The 18,911-nt window shown below is 54.1% G+C and overlaps 2 protein-coding genes across 6 annotated transcripts in view; both read left to right on the plus strand.

Annotated features, from left to right (window-relative positions):
• CXXC5 (CXXC finger protein 5) overlaps positions 1 to 3,307 on the plus strand; it is a 31,497-nt gene extending 28,190 nt beyond the window's left edge. For all 4 annotated transcript variants that reach the window (XM_061456547.1, XM_061456545.1, XM_061456544.1 and 1 more), the window contains exon 3: positions 2,209 to 3,307. In XM_061456547.1, coding sequence (XP_061312531.1) covers positions 2,209 to 2,253 — 45 coding nt within the window. In that variant the 3' untranslated portion in view covers positions 2,254 to 3,307. The remainder of the gene's footprint in view (positions 1 to 2,208) is intronic.
• The window catches only part of NDUFA2 (NADH:ubiquinone oxidoreductase subunit A2), a 346,452-nt gene that overhangs the window by 127,403 nt on the left and 200,138 nt on the right, over positions 1 to 18,911 (plus strand). Inside the window, exon 4 of one of the 2 annotated variants that reach the window (XM_061456555.1) lies at positions 17,522 to 17,540. The exons of the other annotated variant lie outside the window; for it this stretch is intronic. The gene's annotated coding sequence lies outside the window, so the exon portion shown is untranslated. Of the gene's footprint in view, positions 1 to 17,521; positions 17,541 to 18,911 lie in introns of those variants that run through there. 2 annotated transcript variants of the gene reach the window in all.

An 18,911-nucleotide genomic window follows, 5' to 3' on the forward strand; every position in this document is an offset into this window, starting at 1 on the left:
GGCAGAGGTGTCATTGCCAAGAAGAGCCACCAGTGGTGGCTCCAGTCTGCCAGCCTGGTGTGTCCAGAGGAGCATCCTAGGGGAGCCGAGACAGGGGCCGAGCTGTGATTAAACATTGATCTAAAACCAAGCAGTAAAAAACACATAGAATTAAACCTTTATGGCAGCGTAAAAGAAATGGACTAAATCCCTCTGCCACCATTAGGCTTTATCAGCACATCTACAGAGCCTGAATAACCGGTCTCTGCTGGTGCCCCAATGTGGTGCGGGCTGCCCGAGGCTCTGAGACTGGTGAGGCAGGTTGGATGCTCGGAGCAGGCAGCAGCACGTCCCTGCACTGACCAGGCTCCTCCAGCCCTGGCCAGGTCACCCTGGGCTTGTGTTTAGAGCTGTAGGTCACACAAAGGCCATGAACAGTCAGGATTTGACTCAAGAGCTGTCCTCCGTCTGGAGAAGCCTTGGTAAAGTGCATTGGTGCCCCAGCTAGTGCTGGTGTGAGGATCACTCCTACCCCCACTTCAGTCTCGCAGAGACTTTTCACCAAGGCCTTGTGGCAGGACAAGGGGCAATGGTTTTAAACTGGAAGAGGGGAGGGTTAGGTTGGAGATAAGGAAGAAATGTACAATGAGGGAGGTGAGACACTGAATAGGTCATCTGGAGGAGCTGTGGCTGCCCCATCATTGGAAGGGTTCAAGGTCAGGTTGGATGGGGCTTTGAAGAACCTGTTCTAATGAAAGATGTCCTGCACATGTGAGGGCAATTTGACTGGATTGGCTGTGAAGGTCTCTTCCAACCTTCTGTGCTTCCCTGTTCCCTGGAAGTTCCAATCAGTTCTGTGATTCTATGATCATGGGGCTGATCTATGCTGAGCAGCCACATTAGGGCTGGTTGTCAATCTTCCTTTATTAATGCATGGGCAGAGGTGTTGAAGATGACCTGTATCAGACATCTCCAGACCCTTGTTTCTCTCTCTTTGGATGACGTATCTGAGTAGGTCACCCCTGCTGGCGAGTCCACCGTGCTCTGCCCTGTTTCTGCACCCAGTGCCTTGGGTGAGATCCAGCATGGCTGGCTGTGTGCCCTGCCACAGCCTGTGCATCACTGGCCAGAGGCACTTGTGTCTTCCCTAGATGCCTGATTACATATTGCAGAGGCTTTTGGGGAAATGGTGTTGCCCCCAGCTCAGTTTGCCCAGAGCCGAGCATGGGCCAGAAGCAGGATCATGATCCATCCTACTGGGCACCACCAGCCCTTGCCCATTCTCAGCCATCTTCCTCTTGCACAAAACCCATGTGTGGGTCATAATGCCCTTGGAAGTGAGCACGTTGGGATCCCTTCTGCAGGGGTGGGGGGAGGCACTGCCCTGGTTCCTCATTGAGGCTTGGTGGGTATCTTGATCTAAGAGAACCAGCTGGTTTGTTTCCCATTGGTGTCCATTGCTTCTCTGGAGATGCAGGAGCTGAAGGGCCCTCTGAGGCACAACCTCTATGAGATAGTGTGGCCCTATCTGCTGGCTAGCATTGTGTGGTCTTGCTTGGGGGCTGTTGGCATTAAGACATTGTGGTCCTTACATACTCCGCCTGTGGTCTCATGAATGATGCACGGGTTTCCCACCCTATCCAGCTGGGAAATGTCCCAGGTTCTCCTTCCAGAGGACTGCAGAGCCGTTGGGGCCGTTGCCCCACACCACCTTTCCTGGAGGGGTGTTCAAAGAGGTTCATCTGTTGTTGGTCACTATTGTGTGTGAGATTGAGCCTGGTGGGACTCATCCCTCTTCCCCATGAGATGCTGAGGGGTCCTGTTGTTGGTCAGGGCTGCTCTGTTGGGGACGAGGTTGTTCACTGTGGCAGGGGGATGATGTCCCTTGTGTCCTTGCTCCTGGGTCTCATGTCCATAAGCCCGACCAGCTCACCCCCTGCCTCAGTTTTCCCCCAGATGCCCTCCTATACCCATATATTGGCTGGGCTCCTGTCTGCTGGGTGTCCCTCCATCCATGCCAGGTCATTGTGGCCTGGGAATGTTGGGATGTGTGGCCATATCTGTGAGATGCTGAGCCCAGGCTGAGTCCATCTTGAAGCCGATGGCTGGGATGCCACAATGGGGACGGAGGGGTGGAGGGAGGTGATGCCACTTGGCTGTGCCGGACCCGACCTAACACCTTGTCCCTTCTTCTTCTATCCCCCCCTCCCTGTTTCTCTTCCTTTCCAGAAGGTGATGCTTCCTACAGGAGCCGCGTTCAGATGGTTCCAGTAGGAACGGGAATCCCAAAGCTCTGTCATCCAAGTGCAATGTCACTGCTTGCTTGTGTTGTCTCAGGCAAGGGATTTTTGGCTGAAATGAATGGATGCACCTGTGTCTCTTTAGAACCAAAAATATTTTCTCGCAAATCTCATTCCTGTTTTTATAATTTTATTTTCCTTTTTTTTTTCCCCTTTTTTTCTCTTTTTTCTCTTTTTCTTTTTTTGGCGTTTGTTTTAACATCTCCGAGTCCGAGTCCAACATTTAACTGCTTTTCAAATAAAAAATAAAGAAAAGGAAAAAAAAAATAATAATATACAACCACAATGGATCTGTAAAGTACCAAGACTTAATAGACAGAGTATGGACAATCAGTTTCTTTCTGTGTTTTTGGTGTTGATGTTGTTTATGTGTGAAAGATGCAGTACTTGTGTAGGGAATGTAAATTTACAGTAACCTTTGAAAACCTAGTTACTAATAAGCACTACTGTAATTTAGCACAGTTGTTTAATTGCACCCTCATTTATACTTTTTCTTTGATTCTTTCCCATCATACAATAGAGTGGGTAGTTTCTAGAATGCCTCAACTTCATGTTTATAAATGAGAATATGTTTAAAGCGATGTAGTATCCCCTTTTCCTAGCCATTCACCGATGGAAGTTTAACCGGGTATCAAAGGTGGAAGGAAACAATTGCTACACAACTGGGGGTGGTCGAGACAGGAAAAAACAAAAAGGATTTAAAAAAAAAAAAGGCAAAAAGAAAGGCAAAAAAAAAAGGTCATTGTTAGTTTGTTACTCTAGAGCGAGGAACACTGCGGCCAGAACCCTCCTAACGCAATGGTTTGCTCCTAGAAGTAATTTCTGTCAACTTACTGAAGTTCAAAATCAAACTCCAATCCCGATCGCAGGACCTGTGCTGAAGCAGTTACGACAAGTGACATTTCTCTTCTGTTCCCATCCCCGTCTCTCCAGCTCTCTCTCCATCATCCAATTGAAATGCTGTTTGTAATGTTTTAGCGATCCAGGCTGGTTTTGTGAATAAAATGAATGCATGTTTTGTGTCATGATTTCCAGCTCTGTTATTTCTCTCCCACCCCTCTCTCCAGCCATCCAGGTCCCCCCAGCGGGGGTTGGTTCCTGCCTGGCTTTGCCTGCCCGTGTGCCCCGGTGGGATGGTGATGGTCTGATGAGCCGAGCTGGAGTCACCCCACTGCTAAATCCACACGGTTAATCCCAGAAGTGGATGGGCTAAGCCAGTCCCAGCTCATCCCAGGGATATTTCCTGGTTTGACCTCCCTGGAGTTCTACTGGGGAGCACAAGGCCATGGTTTTGGTAACACAATATCATTAACGTGCTGTGGAGAGCCGCAGTGAGGCTGCTTTGGTTGGGATAAGTCCAAATCAAGCTCCCAAAGGTGAGCAAGCTCAGGAGGCTGAGCTTTGGTGCTGCTCATGGATGGCTTTCCAGGCTGGGTCTGAGGGAGCCTGCTGGGATGGACAGGATGGAGCCAGCCAGGGTGGAGAGGATGTTGTATGGCCTCAGTGAGGATACTGCTGGTGCTTGGGGTGCTGTGCTTGGCACTGCAAATGGACTGCCTGCCTCATTGCAGCCCTCAGGAGGGTCTCCTGTCCATGCAGGGAGGAACACCCCATGCTGGGGAAAGGTGCAGACCTGGCTGGACCTGGCGATGCCGGGAGGAGGTAGTGAGAGCCTTTGTCTGTGGCTCCAGCCAGCGTTTGGGCCAGCATCTGTTGACCAGATGTGGACCCGGAGGAGGGGGGTGATGGTGGTGCCTGTGCTCCATCCCAATGACCTGCCAGGACCGAGCAGAAAGTCCTTGGGGGGAAAACTGCCCCAAATGCCCTCTCCAGCAGTCTGACACCCCAGCAGCTCCTGGGGGTTTGGAGTCCAGCACCAAGGTCACACTGTCGTGGTGCCTGCGGGGATGGCTGGAGCGCATGGTGATGGTGATGGAACTGGGCCAGCATGGCAGGGGCCGGAGCTCAAGGCCTGCAGGGACAGAGGGACCCCGCTCATGCCCCAGCAGTGCTCTGGTGCGTGGCATTGCCTGGCTCATGCACCAAGCGGCTGCGGGGAGCTGGTTCCCAGTTATGGCTGCTCGGGCAACAGCCGAAATCACTTAGCAGGAATGTGGCAGGGGTGTTATGGGAAACGGGAGTCTGGCTGTTGTTTTATGACTGTAGCTAATGTTGGGGCTGTGTGAACCACAGTGCTGGCACCTGGTGGGGAGCCAGCCCCTGCCCCATGCTGGGAGAGCATCCTGGGTAGCGGCACGCAGAGCCACTCCAATGGAAATTCCAGCCCCAACACACTGCAGAGATGCATGGGGGTATAAGGCTGCTTCACAGCCCCAGCAAAGCCAGGGCTGAGGACTGCTGGCATTGTCTACAGGGCTGTTTCCCCCACTCTGGCCGTGTCACCCACAAAAGGGCTGCATGGGTCTGCCACTGGCACAGACTGGTGCTTGGTGAAGGGCCAGTGGGGCAGTTGCAGACATGACAAACCCTGCTTTGCCATGCTGCTCCTCTGCCGCCTGCTGCCCTCAGGGACAGCAGTGTCCGAGCTCTGCTTTCCCACTGGGAAGCCACAAGGCACAGGGAGTGTGCCCCACATCACCCCCACGGGCATCACAGCAACGTGGAAAGGCTTGCAGGGTGGATGTGGGCATTAGCAGGCATTAGTGGGATCAGCAAGGGCTTTTGCAGGAGGGAAAACAGATTTGGGAGAAAGGAAGGAGGCAGAGAAGGTGCCATCAAACCCTGCCTGTGAGGGTGCTGAGGCGCTGGCACAGGGTGCCCAGAGAAGCTGTGGCTGCCCCATCCCTGGCAGTGTTCAAGGCCAGGTTGGACACAGGGCCTTGGAGCAAGCTGCTCTAGGGGAAGGTGTCCCTGCCCGTGGCAGGGGTTGGAACTGGCTGAGCTTTAAGGTCCCTTCCAACCCAAACCATTCTGGGGTTGTATGATAACGAGTTTAGCATGGCACTGAGGGAGAACCTTGAGCACTACCACAAGGGCTGGCCTGGGGTCACTCTTAATTAACATCCTCATTAAACAGAGTTAGCAGAAGGGCAACTAAACCTGCCTCTGGCCCAAGGGCATGCGGTGACAGGGGACACAGCCTGTTCTAACAGTGGGGTGGTGCCAGCAAAGCAGTGTCAGGAGAGGACAGCCCCTGGCGTGGGGCTGGTGCAGGGGTGATGCCAGCGGTGGTGTGCATGGTGGAGCTGGCCTGGCTTGGTGAGGACGGTGTCCCAGGAGCTGGTGCTAGAGCAATGTCCCATCCTGCATCCCAACCTGGTGTGTGCGGGGCTGAGCTGTGGGTTTCCCCCTCTCCACAGGGTCACAGTGATGTGATGGCGACTGCTGCATCCCCATGTCCCCCAGGCTGCAATCCTCATCCTGACCCTGGTCTGATCCTCCCCGGTGAGGGGATGGGGCAGGATGAGGAAGTGCTGAACAAAACATGCTTGATCCAAGCTGGATAGCGGGATAGAGCCAGGCCTGGACCCCTGCTGGGGGGGGGCTGCTGCGACAGTGAGGGGTCAGGGTCCTGGCAAAGGGGCTGTGAGATCCGTTGTGGTGGGATAGAGCATCTGTGAGCATCGAGGCCTGGTGGCTGCTTGGTGACCCCATGGTTCAGCCCCATGATGAGCCATGGCATGGGACAGTGCAGATGGGGCGAGACAATGCAGACCTTATGGAGCTCAACAAGGCCAAGTGCAAGGTCCTGCACATGGGTCGGGGAAATCCCAGGCACAGCTACAGGTTGGGTGGAGAATGGATTAGAGCAGCCCTGAGGAGAAGGACTTGGGTGTTGAGTGATGAGAAGCTCCCCATGACCCAGCTTCAGTGTGCACTTGAGCCCAGAACCCCACCATGTGCTGGGCTGCATCCCCAGAGCGTGAGCAGCAGCTCAGGGAAGGGATTCTCCCCCTCTGCTGTACTCTGAGGACATCCCCCCTGCAGTCCTGATCCAGCTCTGGGGCAACAGCACAAGAGGGACATGGAGCTGTTGGAGTGAGGCCAGGGGAGGCCATGGAGATGATGAGGGGGCTGGAGCTGGGACTTCCAGAATTCCTGACCTACCACCGTGCTCTGAGATCCCCCCATGCCTGAGCCAGCACATGTGGCTTCTGTAGCACAGAAACTGCCCAAGGTCCTCCTGCTGTGGGGACCGCTGTGCCTCCAGACCTGGCATGCTGCCTGCAGCTCAGCGGTGCTGCCTCTGCGTAGGAAGCCCCAGGTCTGGGGTCTCAGGTCCCATCTCTGCACCCCACATAGTGAATGACTGCTTGGGGTGTGCTGGTTTTGCTTACATAAAGGAGGACATCTCTTGTGTCCCTAGCTCCTTCAGCCCCACCAGAGTACCCTGGTCAGGTACTCCAGCATCCACAGCTGTGGGCAGTAAGGACTGTCCACCCTGACTGAGCCAGGTGTCCCTTATTATTCCTGATGAACATGTAGGTGCTCCCACTGCTCTTCAGCCATGTCTGCTGTGCTAACACGGTTTCAGTACTGCATCAAGATGCTTAAAGGCCAGAGCGGTCAGGATCTGTGAGAAACAGGTTGGTCAGTGACAGCAAAAGGAGGTTCCTCTGTGTAAGATGCTGTATTATGGGGTGGGGGAGCAGTGCTGATGGGTGAATGACAGGGGCTGGGCAGAGGTGACAGGAGCCAGTCCAAGCTGGGAGGTTGTAGCTTACAACCTGTCTCCTCCTTGGCCAGACCTTGGCACTGGCAGCCCTAGGGAAGCATTGGGCTGGGGGGGGTTGTATGCCCTTCCCCACCAAAATGCTGCCAGGGGACACAGCACTTGTGATGGTGTTCAGATAGTACCGTGGGTGGTGGGAACACCGGAGCAGGCTGCCCTGTCCTTGCCCCCCTTGGACCTCTGATCCAGGGATGAAGAATGCTCATGGGGCAGGAAGGATGCCCTGCCTGCCCCTGCCAGTGAGACTTGGGCTGGCTTTTCCTAAAGCTGGCCTGGATGGACCCTCTGCCCGAGCCTGCCCCATTGCACAGCCCTGAGCCCAGGCAACCCTGGGAATGCCGCAGTGCAAGCCAGCCAAGCCCACCCCTAGGACCCAGGGATTGGTGAGTACATCCCCCTTGAACTTCAGTCATTCATTTCTGCATTTCACCTCCCTTGCTGGCCCTGCTCTTTTCAAAGCTCCATCTGTTGCGGGCAATGATACCTCCAGGAGTGGCACAGCCATAAGCTGCCCCACCTCCAGCAGAGTTCATTTTCCAGCTTTGGGAGCAGAGCAGCCAGGAGATCAATGCCCACAAAGCCCTCACAGGTCCTGGATTGTGCTGAGCCCCAGCAGAGAGCAGCAGTGCTTGGCACAGCTCTGCACCCCTCCACTGTGCCCTGTGACCCTCCAGATGCTCCCACTCATCTGGAGCTGGCATCACCACCACTGACACCCTTCCACCTCACCGTCATGGTCACAGGGCTGCCACTGACCTGGGCACCATCCTGCTGGGAGGTGCTCCTGCAGCGATGCTCTGTGCCCTGCCTGCCTCAGCAAGAGACACACCAGGCTGTTCCTGGTGCTTTGAACCTAGAGCTGAGGGGTTAAACCAGCCCAGGACAGAGCTCACTTGTGCGTCCCTGCAGTGAGGTGTGGGGTGCCCCATCTCCTGCTGCTCTGCCTGGCCTGGGGGAGATTGAACTGGAGAAAGGGGCAAGGGCAGGGCAAGCCATGAGAGGATGGGGACTGCACAAGGAAAGAAAACACTTGTCCTTTGGGCAGAGGGATGAAAAAAGGGCAGGAGAAGAAGCAGGAGGTGGGGGTGGGAAAGGGACACAGCAGGGATGGGAGCCCCTGGAGAAGACACAATCTGTCGGGTGCAGGGCTTGGTGGAGGTCTCCTTGTTCCCACATCTTACCTGGTCTCACCATAGGATGGGCCATTAGTTACCTAGGGTACCACAGCTAAGCCCCATCCTGCACAACGGACAGCAAGAGGGAGCTGGGCCCTCCATAATGAGTGATGGGGTGTCTGCCCAGGGCTGTGGGGTGCCCATGGGCATCTCATCTGAGCTGCCTGCAGACCAGGGAGGGTCTGCAACCCAAATGAGCCCTCCTGCACAGCAGAGCTGCCGGCTCTGTCCTCCCACCTCCATTTTCTAACGCTTCCAGACAAAGTGACCGTTTATCCGCTTGGATTTCAAGCACAGCCCCGCACTCAGCCCTTCGGCTGGACACGGGGAGGAGGAGGAATGCAACCAGGCAGGTTTGTGCAAACACAGGCTCTGCGTGGTCCCCCTTGGTCTTTAGTCTGGTAAGCAAAATCAGCATCTAATCCAGATCAAACAGGACTTTAGCTCCTGTCAAAGGACTGATCCCCTATTCTGCCCAGGCTGTGGTATTTAAAGGGACATGGTCAGGCTAAGTACAGCTGGAAACAAAGGGGTTGTGAAAATAATCATAAAAATAACAACAGCGAAAGCTGGGAAGGATTAGTGGGAAGAGAGACTGTAATGAAATATAACTGCCAAGGAAAACTGTGGTTAATGGAGACATCTCCCTGGAGCATATGAAACCTCAGGTAGTGGAGGAGGAAAGAGATAAGTGAAACCACTCAGAAACCAGCGGAAAGACAGAGCAGGCTGCTCCTGGATCAGGGCACGATCCTCTCCTCTCCTCTCCTCTCCTCTCCTCTCCTCTCCTCTCCTCTCCTCTCCTCTCCTCTCCTCTCCTCTCCTCTCCGGGTGCTGGGGGGGACCATGGGCAGCCCAGCCCTGTCGTGCTGCAGCCCCCAGATAGGATTTAGCCACCCGACTTCTCCTGACCTTAATAACTGGCGCTGACTTAGCCGAGAGTCTGGTGCTAAATCCCGCGTGAGTCTGGAAGTGTAGGAGTCGGTGTCACAAGTAATTTATTCCACGCATCTCTCAGCCTCCTAAACTTGGGGAAGTCAGTTAACACAGATCCTGGTGCTGCCGCAGCCCTGGCTGAGCACATTTACAGCAGCCTCTCTTTGTACCCACTTTTCTCCTTTCCCTCCCCTTTAGCTTATAGCTGCTGGCTTTCCCAGGCTGGAGGGTGAAGCCCCATTCAGTCCCATCTCCCAGTTCAGGAACAGGCACCATCCAGACTCAGGCAAAGCCCTCATTGCCCACAGCACCATAGAGCATCCTCCTAGGCATGGACAAGTGCCAGGCCAGCCACCTTCAAAAAAGGGCAAGATGCCCCAAAAGATGTGACTAGAATAGCCACAGCCCCTACAAGCAAGATTTAGCTCAGATGTGGATGCTGCACATGGATGCTTCATCCAGGGGACCTCAGCATTGTTTCATGGACGCCATAGACCAGATTTGGCTCTTCAGCCTCATTCCAAATGTCTGCTCTGGTGTGGTGTGCTTGGAAGACCAGAGGAAACTCTTCAACTGGGCTCTAAGAGCCTGGGCAGGGGAAGTGAAGGGCTCTAACGTCCATGCAAAGGGAGCCAAGGCTGAGGAGGGAAAGGGGATCCCTCTCTATTGGAAATGGTGTGTGGCAGCCTTTCCTGGGGCTTCTGGCCCTGTTCAGACCCAAAGTGCTGGAGGCAGATGAGGACCCCTCAGGCACAGCCCCTGGCAGGGATGCCCAGCTCTGGGTACACCTGTACTGCCTGTCTGAGGATGAGGCCAGGACCTGGGGGTGCAGCCCCTGTCCTTGGAGCTGATGGATCCCTCACATCCACATGCCTGGCTCCGCTTTCCATCATTATATGTGGCTGCTACATGGCACATTACAGGTGTGAGACCAAACCAAATCCAACACCCTGGATCACTCCCAGGTGTGACCATGCGCAAGTTACTGCCTGTCCATCGGCATCTGCTTGAATGAACTCTGCCAGCAACCTCTGCCGTGCCACAGGGATGTCAGAATAGTCTGCATTGGAAGGGACCTTAAAGCTCATCCAGTTCCAACCCCTGCCATGGGCAGGGACACCTTCCACTGGAGCAGCTTGCTCCAAGCCCTGTCCAGCCTGGCCTTAAACACTGCCAGCGATGGGGCAGCCACAGCTTCTCTGGGCACCCTGTGCCAGGGCCTCAGCATCGTCCTGTGGTGCATGTCCAGCTCATGACCTGCATGTCCAGCTTTCGTACCTGGCCAGATTAGGGAAAGAAAAAGCAAGAAGAGAATACACAAACATCCCAACTTCCACCTTGCACAGTCCCAGAGCCACACATCACCAGGGCTGGCATCGTCTCGGACCTCCTGCCGTGCCTGTGTGCCTTCCCTTTGGCAGCCCTCTGCTCCCAGCACCCTGCTCCATCGGAGGAACCCAGTTTTCCAGAGGTTGAACATGTTCTGTGGTATTGGCAGTCTGGAAACTAAACAGCAAACAGCAGTTTCCAGAGGCTGATAATTCACCCAAAATTGTGTGCAGATCCTCAGGAAATGGAGCAGCTCCATCCAGGCCCTGCACAGCCATCTCATTCCTGACTCCTGGCAAAGCTCCATGGTCCTGCTTGATGGGCAAACTGTATTCTCAGAAATGAGGTTTGCTTAAATTTTGTAGGGACAAATGTAGTCTGACTCAGCCACAAAGCATGGCAAATCTCAAGCAGGCAGTTGGTGTGTGGCTGAGTCTACTTGGGTTGTGAGTGTACGTGTTGTTGCATTGTTTTGGCTGTTAAAAAACCCAGGGGAAAGAAATCTCTTCGGGACAACCCAAAAATGAGCTTTCTGGATATTCTTTCTGACACACAAAAAAGTGCTTCTTGGACAGGGGGAGCCGCTTGGGTTTACTCACTACTGATAACTAGATTTCTGGATGAAGCACTTTGCTTATTCCAAGGTAACAGATGCTTCTTGTCCTTTCAAATGGAGCCCAAATTCATTGATAATTATATCAAACCCTAGAGATTTCAGTGGGTAAACAATGCGAACAATTCCAGCCTGGTTGCCTAGTTTGGAAGCCATGGACACATACATGACATGATCAGCTCTTCCTACATCATCACCCAGAGGATGCAGATCACTGAGCAGTCTTTGTGTGCTGCCTTACTGGGTGATGCTTGGTGGGGTGCTGGCAGTGCAACCGTGGTCCTCTGGCCAGGATGGGGGCCTGACTTGCTTGCGTCCATGCTGCTGCCTTTGACCATGGATCCAGTTCTGGCGCTGAGAAGCAGAGGTAGGATTGGCTGTAGATGTGCAGCACTGTCTGTGAATCTGGCTGAGGGAGTAAAGGCTTAGGACCCTCACTGGGAACATGTTAAGGTAGGCAGCTCATGATCCCCCTGCTTGTCCCACCTGGAATGTGCATCTCCTCCAAGGCAGAGGTCCCAGCAGAGACACCCTTTGTCTTTGCATGCCCACTTCTCTGTGCTGACGCAGCCTGTGAGCAGGCAGGACGCTGAGAGAGCCAGAGTCACAAACACCCTGTGTCCTTTTGGAGCAGGCTTTTCAGCTTAATTTCTGTCCTCATTTTGGGATCTGGTCCATCAGAGCGAAGCTCCTGCCCTTCCTCTCTGCATCCACTCTCCTGGCTCAGCTTTGCAGGCTGCGGGACTGCCTCCCCTCCCCGAGGTCAGCTTTGCCAGGGAGACTCATTATCCTTTTAGATGGCTGCTTTCACCCTTCCTTAGGCAGAACCAGAGCACTGGGGTGTCCTCCAGGTTGGAACAACCTTTTGCCCTACCCCTTGCACTGGGGATCTCTCACAGCCTCTCCACCTGGTGCTCTGCTTCCTCGGCTCCGGTTATGCAAGTGGCTTTGGAAGCAAGACAATTACAGCAGGAAGAAATCACTGCACAGCTCTGGTGGGAAAAGCGTTGCCAGCGAGACCGGCCGTCGGCAGGTAGGGCCCGGAGGAGAGCTGCGTTGCAGAATGATGGCTGATAAGATGCCGGGTCCTGCTCCGATGGCCTCGGGAGAGGGAAACGCAGCGCTGTGAAGCTATGGAAACGGCCAGGCTGGGTGGGAGCTGTAACTGGGCCACTCTCGCAGGCAGGTATGCCTGGATCTGCTGTGTGCAGCGATGCCAGAGGTGCTCCAGTGGACGTGGCAGCTGCCCCCTGGCTGTGTCCCCCCTTGTGCCTGTCTCCCTGCTCTGCCTTTGAGTCACCTCGGCAGCGTGACGGCTGCATCCGCCCCGCGCGAAGGTCACGCTTAAAAGCATTGGACATGCTTTGGAGGTGGGAGCCGCAGCGCGCTGGGAGGAGTTGGGTGAACCTCCCCGAGGTGGCAGGGGGCTCCTCAGCCCTTCCATTATTTGCCAAGGAACGTAAGCCAAGAGGTCCGTGAAATCGTGGGGATGTGTGAAATCAGGCACCGCCGGGCAGCTCTCCTGCGCGGCCGGCTTAAATATTTAACACGTTGATTATACAACGTTAGGATTGAAATGCTGGTGCGGGCCCAGACCTGGGGGTTGGAGTGTGCGTGTGTGCGGGGGGTGGATTTGGGATCTGGCCACCCTGCCCTGGGCTCCTGGCAGCAGCCGCAGTGCCGGCGGGAGGGGAAACGGCAAAGGGGCTGTGGGGGAGGCAGCGAGCGGCTCCTGCTCCGGAGCCTCCGAGTGACAAACGCGCTCAGGAGCAGGAATTCATTCCTGTAAATATGTTTGCATTATTTATTTTAAGCATTTTTATAAATCATAATAGGAGAGACATCTGCTGTTAAAACTGCAAACTGCATTCATGCCTAGGGCAAGGCAGGAAGAGGCTGCTCCCTGGGAAAGCTTTGGCAAACTTTGGGGAGCACCGCAGTTTTGCGTGGGGGGGGGGGGGGTAGGGTGGTGGAATGCACTGGGGCATTCTCCTGGTGTGAGTTAAACCCCCAGCCTGCCCGTTCCTTCCCTGGGTCTTTATTTAAATGCCTTCAGTCCTCCAGCTCTCTCGCTTTTGACACCTCTTTATACGAAGCTTTATCATGAGGATGGCATCCCGGCGGCCAAAGAAGCTGGAACTAAACCACCCTGCTCCTGTGCTGAGATATGCTGGTGCATGTGGCTGTTGGTGGGTCTCCCTTCCTTTTGGTGCAGCAGATGGATCTGGAGGGGGAACAGGCACCTCCTCGCAGGCAGGGCTCTCAATTGATAGCACAGCACAGAAAAACCCCTTTCCCGGAGCCTGGTGGCATTTGCACGTCCCTGGAGCCGAGAGCTGCGGGAGACGGCGGCGGCTGGTTCTGGGTGAGGGGAGGACGCTCCGGGTGACTCTGACTCACTGCTTCACAAGATTAATTGCCGGGCGTTGCAGGAGGTTTGTCACTGCCACCGCGGCTCCCTGCAGCTCACCTCTCATCCTGCCTGCCGGCTCCTCTGCCTGCGGAGCCAGGGCAAAGAGGAGCCTGCCGGCACCTTCTGCACCCTGTGCGCGTGGAGCCAGCGTGTTGCTGCAGGAAGGGGGTGAGGAGGAATTATCTCCCATGGAGGCATCTCCGTCCATCCGCTCTGGACCCCCAGGGTGCAGGCGGCCCTGGATCTGTTGCTTGGATGGGTCACTCTGTCCTCTGCCTCAGTTCCCTGTCACCTCACCAGGCAAGTGTTGTTTGAGTTGGGCTCTCGCTGCCATGCTTGGGCCCTTCTTATAATCCCAGAATCCCAGACTGGTTTAGGCTGAAGAGACCTTAAAGCTCCTCCAGTTCCAACCCCTGCCACAGGCAGGGACACCTTCCACTAGAGCAGCTTGCTCCAAGCCCCTGTGTCCAGCCTGGCCTTGAACACTGCCAGGGATGGGGCAGCCGCAGCGCCTCTGGGCACCCTGTGCCAGTACCTCAGCACCCTCACAGGGAAGAGCTTCTGCCTAATATCCAAGCTAAATCTCCGCTATTTGAACCCATCACTCCTTGTCCTATTGCTACAATCCCAGATGAAGAGCCCCTCTCCAGCATCCTTGTAGCCCCTTCAGGCACTGGAGCTGCTCTAAGGTCTCCCCTTCAGGAGCCTTCTCTTCTCCAGGCTGAACCAGGCCAGCTCTCTCAGCCTGGCTCCAGAGCAGAGCTGCTCCAGCCCTGGCAGCATCTCCGTGGCCTCCTCTGGCCTTGCTCCAACAGCTCCACATCCCTCTTGTGCTGTTGCCCCAGAGCTGGATCAGGACTGCGGGGGGGGTCTCTCAAGAGCACAGCAGAGGAGCAGACTGCTGCTCACACTCTGGGGGTGCAGCCCAGCACACAGGGGGTTCTGGGCTCGAGTGCACACTGAAGCTGGGTCATGGGGAGCTTCTCATAGACCAATTTTGAGCAGTGCAGAGTCCCGCCATGGGAAGCAGGTGGCAAATCCCCTCTCCATGGCTCATGCAGACTTCTCCTCCATCCTGATGTCCTCAGCCGTCTGGTCCCCCAGCACTGGCAAGCTCAGCAACTGTGATGAACAAAATCTTTTGCATAATCAATAATTAATGGCCAGGGTTTCCATGCAGTTAATTAATCTCCTGGTGAATGGTGAAAAAGATATTCTGAATAAATGCAGGTATTTTCAAGCCAGGTGAGCAAAGGTTTACTCTCAACCCAGGCTCTCCTGTCAACCCACATCCTTTCTAACCATCCCTGGAGAGCTTCTTGCTCCAAGTGATGCTAGTCATTGCCAGTGAGTGGACAATATTGATCATAAATATTTGCCTAATGAGATCATATCTGCTTTCCAGCATATGCAATGGGTGACCTCAAAAGGCTTTGGGTGAGCTTGCAAAGAGCTTAATTATCTAGCTGAGTCTTGCAGCTCTGGAGGGGAGCTGCAATGGGCTTCTGTGGTGGGGTCAGGTCAGGCCCAGCCATTGCTGTTCCACATCAGAATGGGAATACTGGAGGCAGGGAACAGACTTTCACTGAAGCACATCTCTGCATCCAGTCCTAGTGCTACCTTACCCAAAAGCTGGAAAATGCAGCACATAAACCATTCAGGCTCCATCTTTAGGAAGAGATCTGAGAGGATTTCTCTTGTCACTGGTTTCACATTCAGGGAATATCAAAGGGAATTTCATCCAGTGAAACACCCCATCCCCAATAAACTCCTACTTGGGAAACCACCAGGTTCACGGCAAGCATCAGCAGCAGTTGAGCTCAGGCACACCAGCCCTAGGCTAAGGCTTTGCTCCAATTTGAGGTAAGTTGGGGGGCGCTGGAAAGTCCTTGAAGCACTTGTTTCTGTGACTTTTGGGAACCACACATGGCATCTCCTTGTTGCAGACCAGTGAGATGTGGTGGGTAAATCCCATGTCATACGCAGCCATGGCTCCCCACTGGTGACCAGGGCTGTGTAGGTCTCCGACAAACACGTATCAGCTCTGCCTCCATGCAGGGCGTTGCTCGGATTCCGGCTCGCTGCAGTCCATGTATGTGCTAGCAGGGATGTGCTCTCCCCAGCGCTGGCTCCTCAGCTCGTCCCAGAATAGCCAAGTCACTGACTCGTGGCTCATCCTGAATGATTGCCAAGCAGCTGCAGCTGTCCTTGACTTTATCCCTGCTCCAGTGTGGCTTTGCCCAGCTCCACAAGTTCACACTAGGAGACTCCACTCCCCCTTCCCAGAATAGAAGATATCCAGGGCCCAGCGTCAGCAAGTTTAGCAGCTGTGGGAAGTGTTCTCCTTTGAGCAATCAGTAATTAGTCTGGCTGAAAGGCCAGAGTCCTTGTGGCTAATGAATAGCTCAAGATGAGACCTATGGTCTCCTGACCCTCTTTAAGTCTTGCTGGTGACTTCCAAAGACTTCCTGGCTTGTTCTCACCTTTGGCCTTTTGTCATGGAAGTTGGTCACCTCCAGCAGATCCAAAGCTCATGGTCACCTCTTGCTCTGTCTGGTTCTGGGTATCTCCTGGTCCTCCTCATGATGCCTGTTCTCTGAACTGCTCTCAACTGCCTGTTCCCATCCATAGAAAGGACACCTGTGTCCCTGCTCACTTACAGTATCCTACATACCTGTCTATAGCTGTCATGTCTGGTACTGCCATCTCTGTGAACCAGGGAACCTCAGCCAGTGTTTGTTGAGGAGACATTGTAGGGACACTGTCGTAGACAGAGGGACTCATGGTTGATAGTGGTGATCCATGGAGCTGCTTCTGATGGATGTAGCCAACTTCTATGTCTGCAACTCCTCTTAAACCTGTCTTCAACCTGGGAAAAAATGTAGCTTGCCTTCTTAAAAGCCTTAACTGTGTGAGGACTGACTTTGGGTTTGGCTTATGCTGTGGGACTATGAAATCAGAGCATGGGACACAGTTCAGCCAGAGGAAGAAGGTGACTGGGTAGCACTGCTTTTCTGTGCAGATGCTTAGTGCATCAGCCACTGGTTTCTGCAGCAGTAGTATGGAAAATGAAGGCACAGTGTGATTAAGGGATTTACCTGAGACCCATCAGGCTCCTTTTCCGTTATTTTGCCTGCTAAACATCTCTGCTTCCCTAGAGACAGTTGACCTCTTTCAGAAAGCGCCTTTTTTACCTTCAGAGGTGTTCCAGAGTAGGTGTATTCATAGCCCTGTGTTATCATGTGTCAGCAAAGGAATGGGAACATCTTGGACCGAGCTCATTCAGTTGATTTATTGTTCCCAGTTCTTGGAGCAGCCCAGATTTTGCTGGGATGGGATCTGCTCCTCTGCCACCATGGTTAGTGGGGTTGGGGTGAAGAGCATCACAAGAGCTCAGGGCAGCTGGGGAGGACTGCTGCCTCCTCTCATCCTCAGGAGAGGATGGCAAGGACAAAAACAGTGAGAGATTTATCCTGGAGAAGGGAAGGACTCGAGGGGACCCAATGGCAACCTTCCAGTGCCATGAGAAGGTTATCAAGAAGACAGAGCCAGACTCTTCAGAGAGGAAGAGAGACTGGGTATAAGCTGAATTAAGAGAAGCTCAGACTGGCTATAAAGACACATTTTTTCCCCTCTGAAGGCAGTCAAGCATCAGCAGGGTGCCTGGGGAAGCTGTAGTCTCCATCCTCTGAGGTTGCCAAGCTGCCAGTGGACAATGAGATCTTACCATTGACCTTGCTTTGAGCAGAAGGTTGGACTAGAGACCTCCTGAGGTCCTCTCCAACCTGAACTCTTCTGTGGCACTATGATGAGGTCAACACGGATGAGCTCATAGAAGGGCAACACTCCAGGACTGCTCCACCTCCTCACATGATTAACTCCAACAAGCAGCTATTTGAGTTCTTGAAGGCTGGAAGTGGCTAAGCCATGTCTATGGCCATGGGTCACCATGCACTGGCTTCTTCCGTTCTGGTGATTTTTGGTGTTGCTTTTTAGTCTCAGTCATCTCACTGTGCTGTTCACAGCATGGCTGCATGAAGCAGTTGGCATGATGATGGGCACAGCGAAGAGCAGGAAGGTCAGGTAGACGGTAGACTTGACCAACAGCTGCTGCAGAAGCTGGTGCGTGAGGACACAGTGACCTGAAGAGCAGTGGGTCATACAATGACTGTGTGTTGCTTTGGGATGCCTTGCTGGATCTGGGTCACTGGAGTCTGGTCTGGGGTAGCCAGGGTTAAAATAATTCACAGTGCATAGGGATAGAGCAGTGCCTGGAGAGAAAGTGCCCGTAATTCCTCTGGGAAAGAGGAAATTCATAGGGTCTCTTCCACCTTCCTATAAATGTCTGAAAGCAGCCTTTTTCTGAGCTAGGACATTGGATTTGATAGAGCCCATCCCCACCCATGGCATCTCCTGGTTATATTTCCCATCCCAGCATCTTCCCAGGTATCAGAGCGAAGCAGGAGACTCACAAGGTCTGGCAGCCGCCTGGGCTGTGCCTAAACCAAAGGGACCCAGTGGAATGCAGAGAGATGCAGTCATGCCATCCCCTGCTGTGCTGCAGGCCAGCCCTGAGCCCTCGGGGCCTCCAGGGGAAGAGAGGGATGTTGGAGTGGTTGAGTCAGTGCCGATGGACTCAGGCTCATAAACAACCTGCACGCCACAGAGGCTGGGGATGCGATGCGCAGTACAGCAGTGGTTTCTCTCTGCTTCTGTGACCTCTTTGCAAGGCAGCTTTTGGCACTGAGGTTCACATCCTCTCCAGATCTGCTGGCAACATCAAAATGCAATTGGCTCTACATAAACTCCCCAGCACTGCATTGCTGAGGAGACAGAGAGGTCTAAACGTGCTGGTTCTTTGAAGGGCAGATACCTGTCAGCGAGGCAAACCTCACCTTGGGGATGCTCAGAACTGCTCCCCGCTTCCAGTTCAGTATCCCTGAGGGACCTGCACTGCTTTGGCTGGGGAATGCTAGCTCTTTAGCAAGGCGACGTCCAGAAAAACCTGCAGTCACACAACTATATATAGCCCGAGAGAGGCCATGCATACGGTGACGCAGTCTGGAAGTGGTTCCTGGCTGTTCTCCAGAGGCTGGGAGCTCAGCATGAGGCTTTGGCTTTTTAGGGGCAGCAGTGTGTAGGGGAGGTGGGGGCCAGGGGCTTGGGGATTTCATCCCCATGTGGTTCCACGTGCAGGGTGAGCCAACAGACGTGGTGCCACTCATGGTGTCTGGGGCTTGGAAGGGGTTTCAATGGTACAGGGACCTGGTCCAGGACTTGGAGCAGCAGAAGCTTCCTGGTAGATAGAACAAGGAAAACTCCTGATATGGAGGCTTGAGACAATTCATACTGTGTGGTTGGGGGTCCCATTAGCCCCAAAACAGGGGTGAAGGCTCCTAGTGATGGGTCTTTTGGGATGGTCACAGAAATGGCTCTGATCTCACACCTGCCTGGCCTGAGGACCACAGGGTCT

This window comes from Pezoporus flaviventris, unplaced genomic scaffold, assembly GCF_033815535.1.
Source record: "Pezoporus flaviventris isolate CSIRO_AGI_PZ_B2104156 unplaced genomic scaffold, CSIRO_AGI_Pfla_v1 ptg000023l, whole genome shotgun sequence".
NCBI classification, from domain to species: Eukaryota; Metazoa; Chordata; class Aves; order Psittaciformes; family Psittacidae; genus Pezoporus; species Pezoporus flaviventris.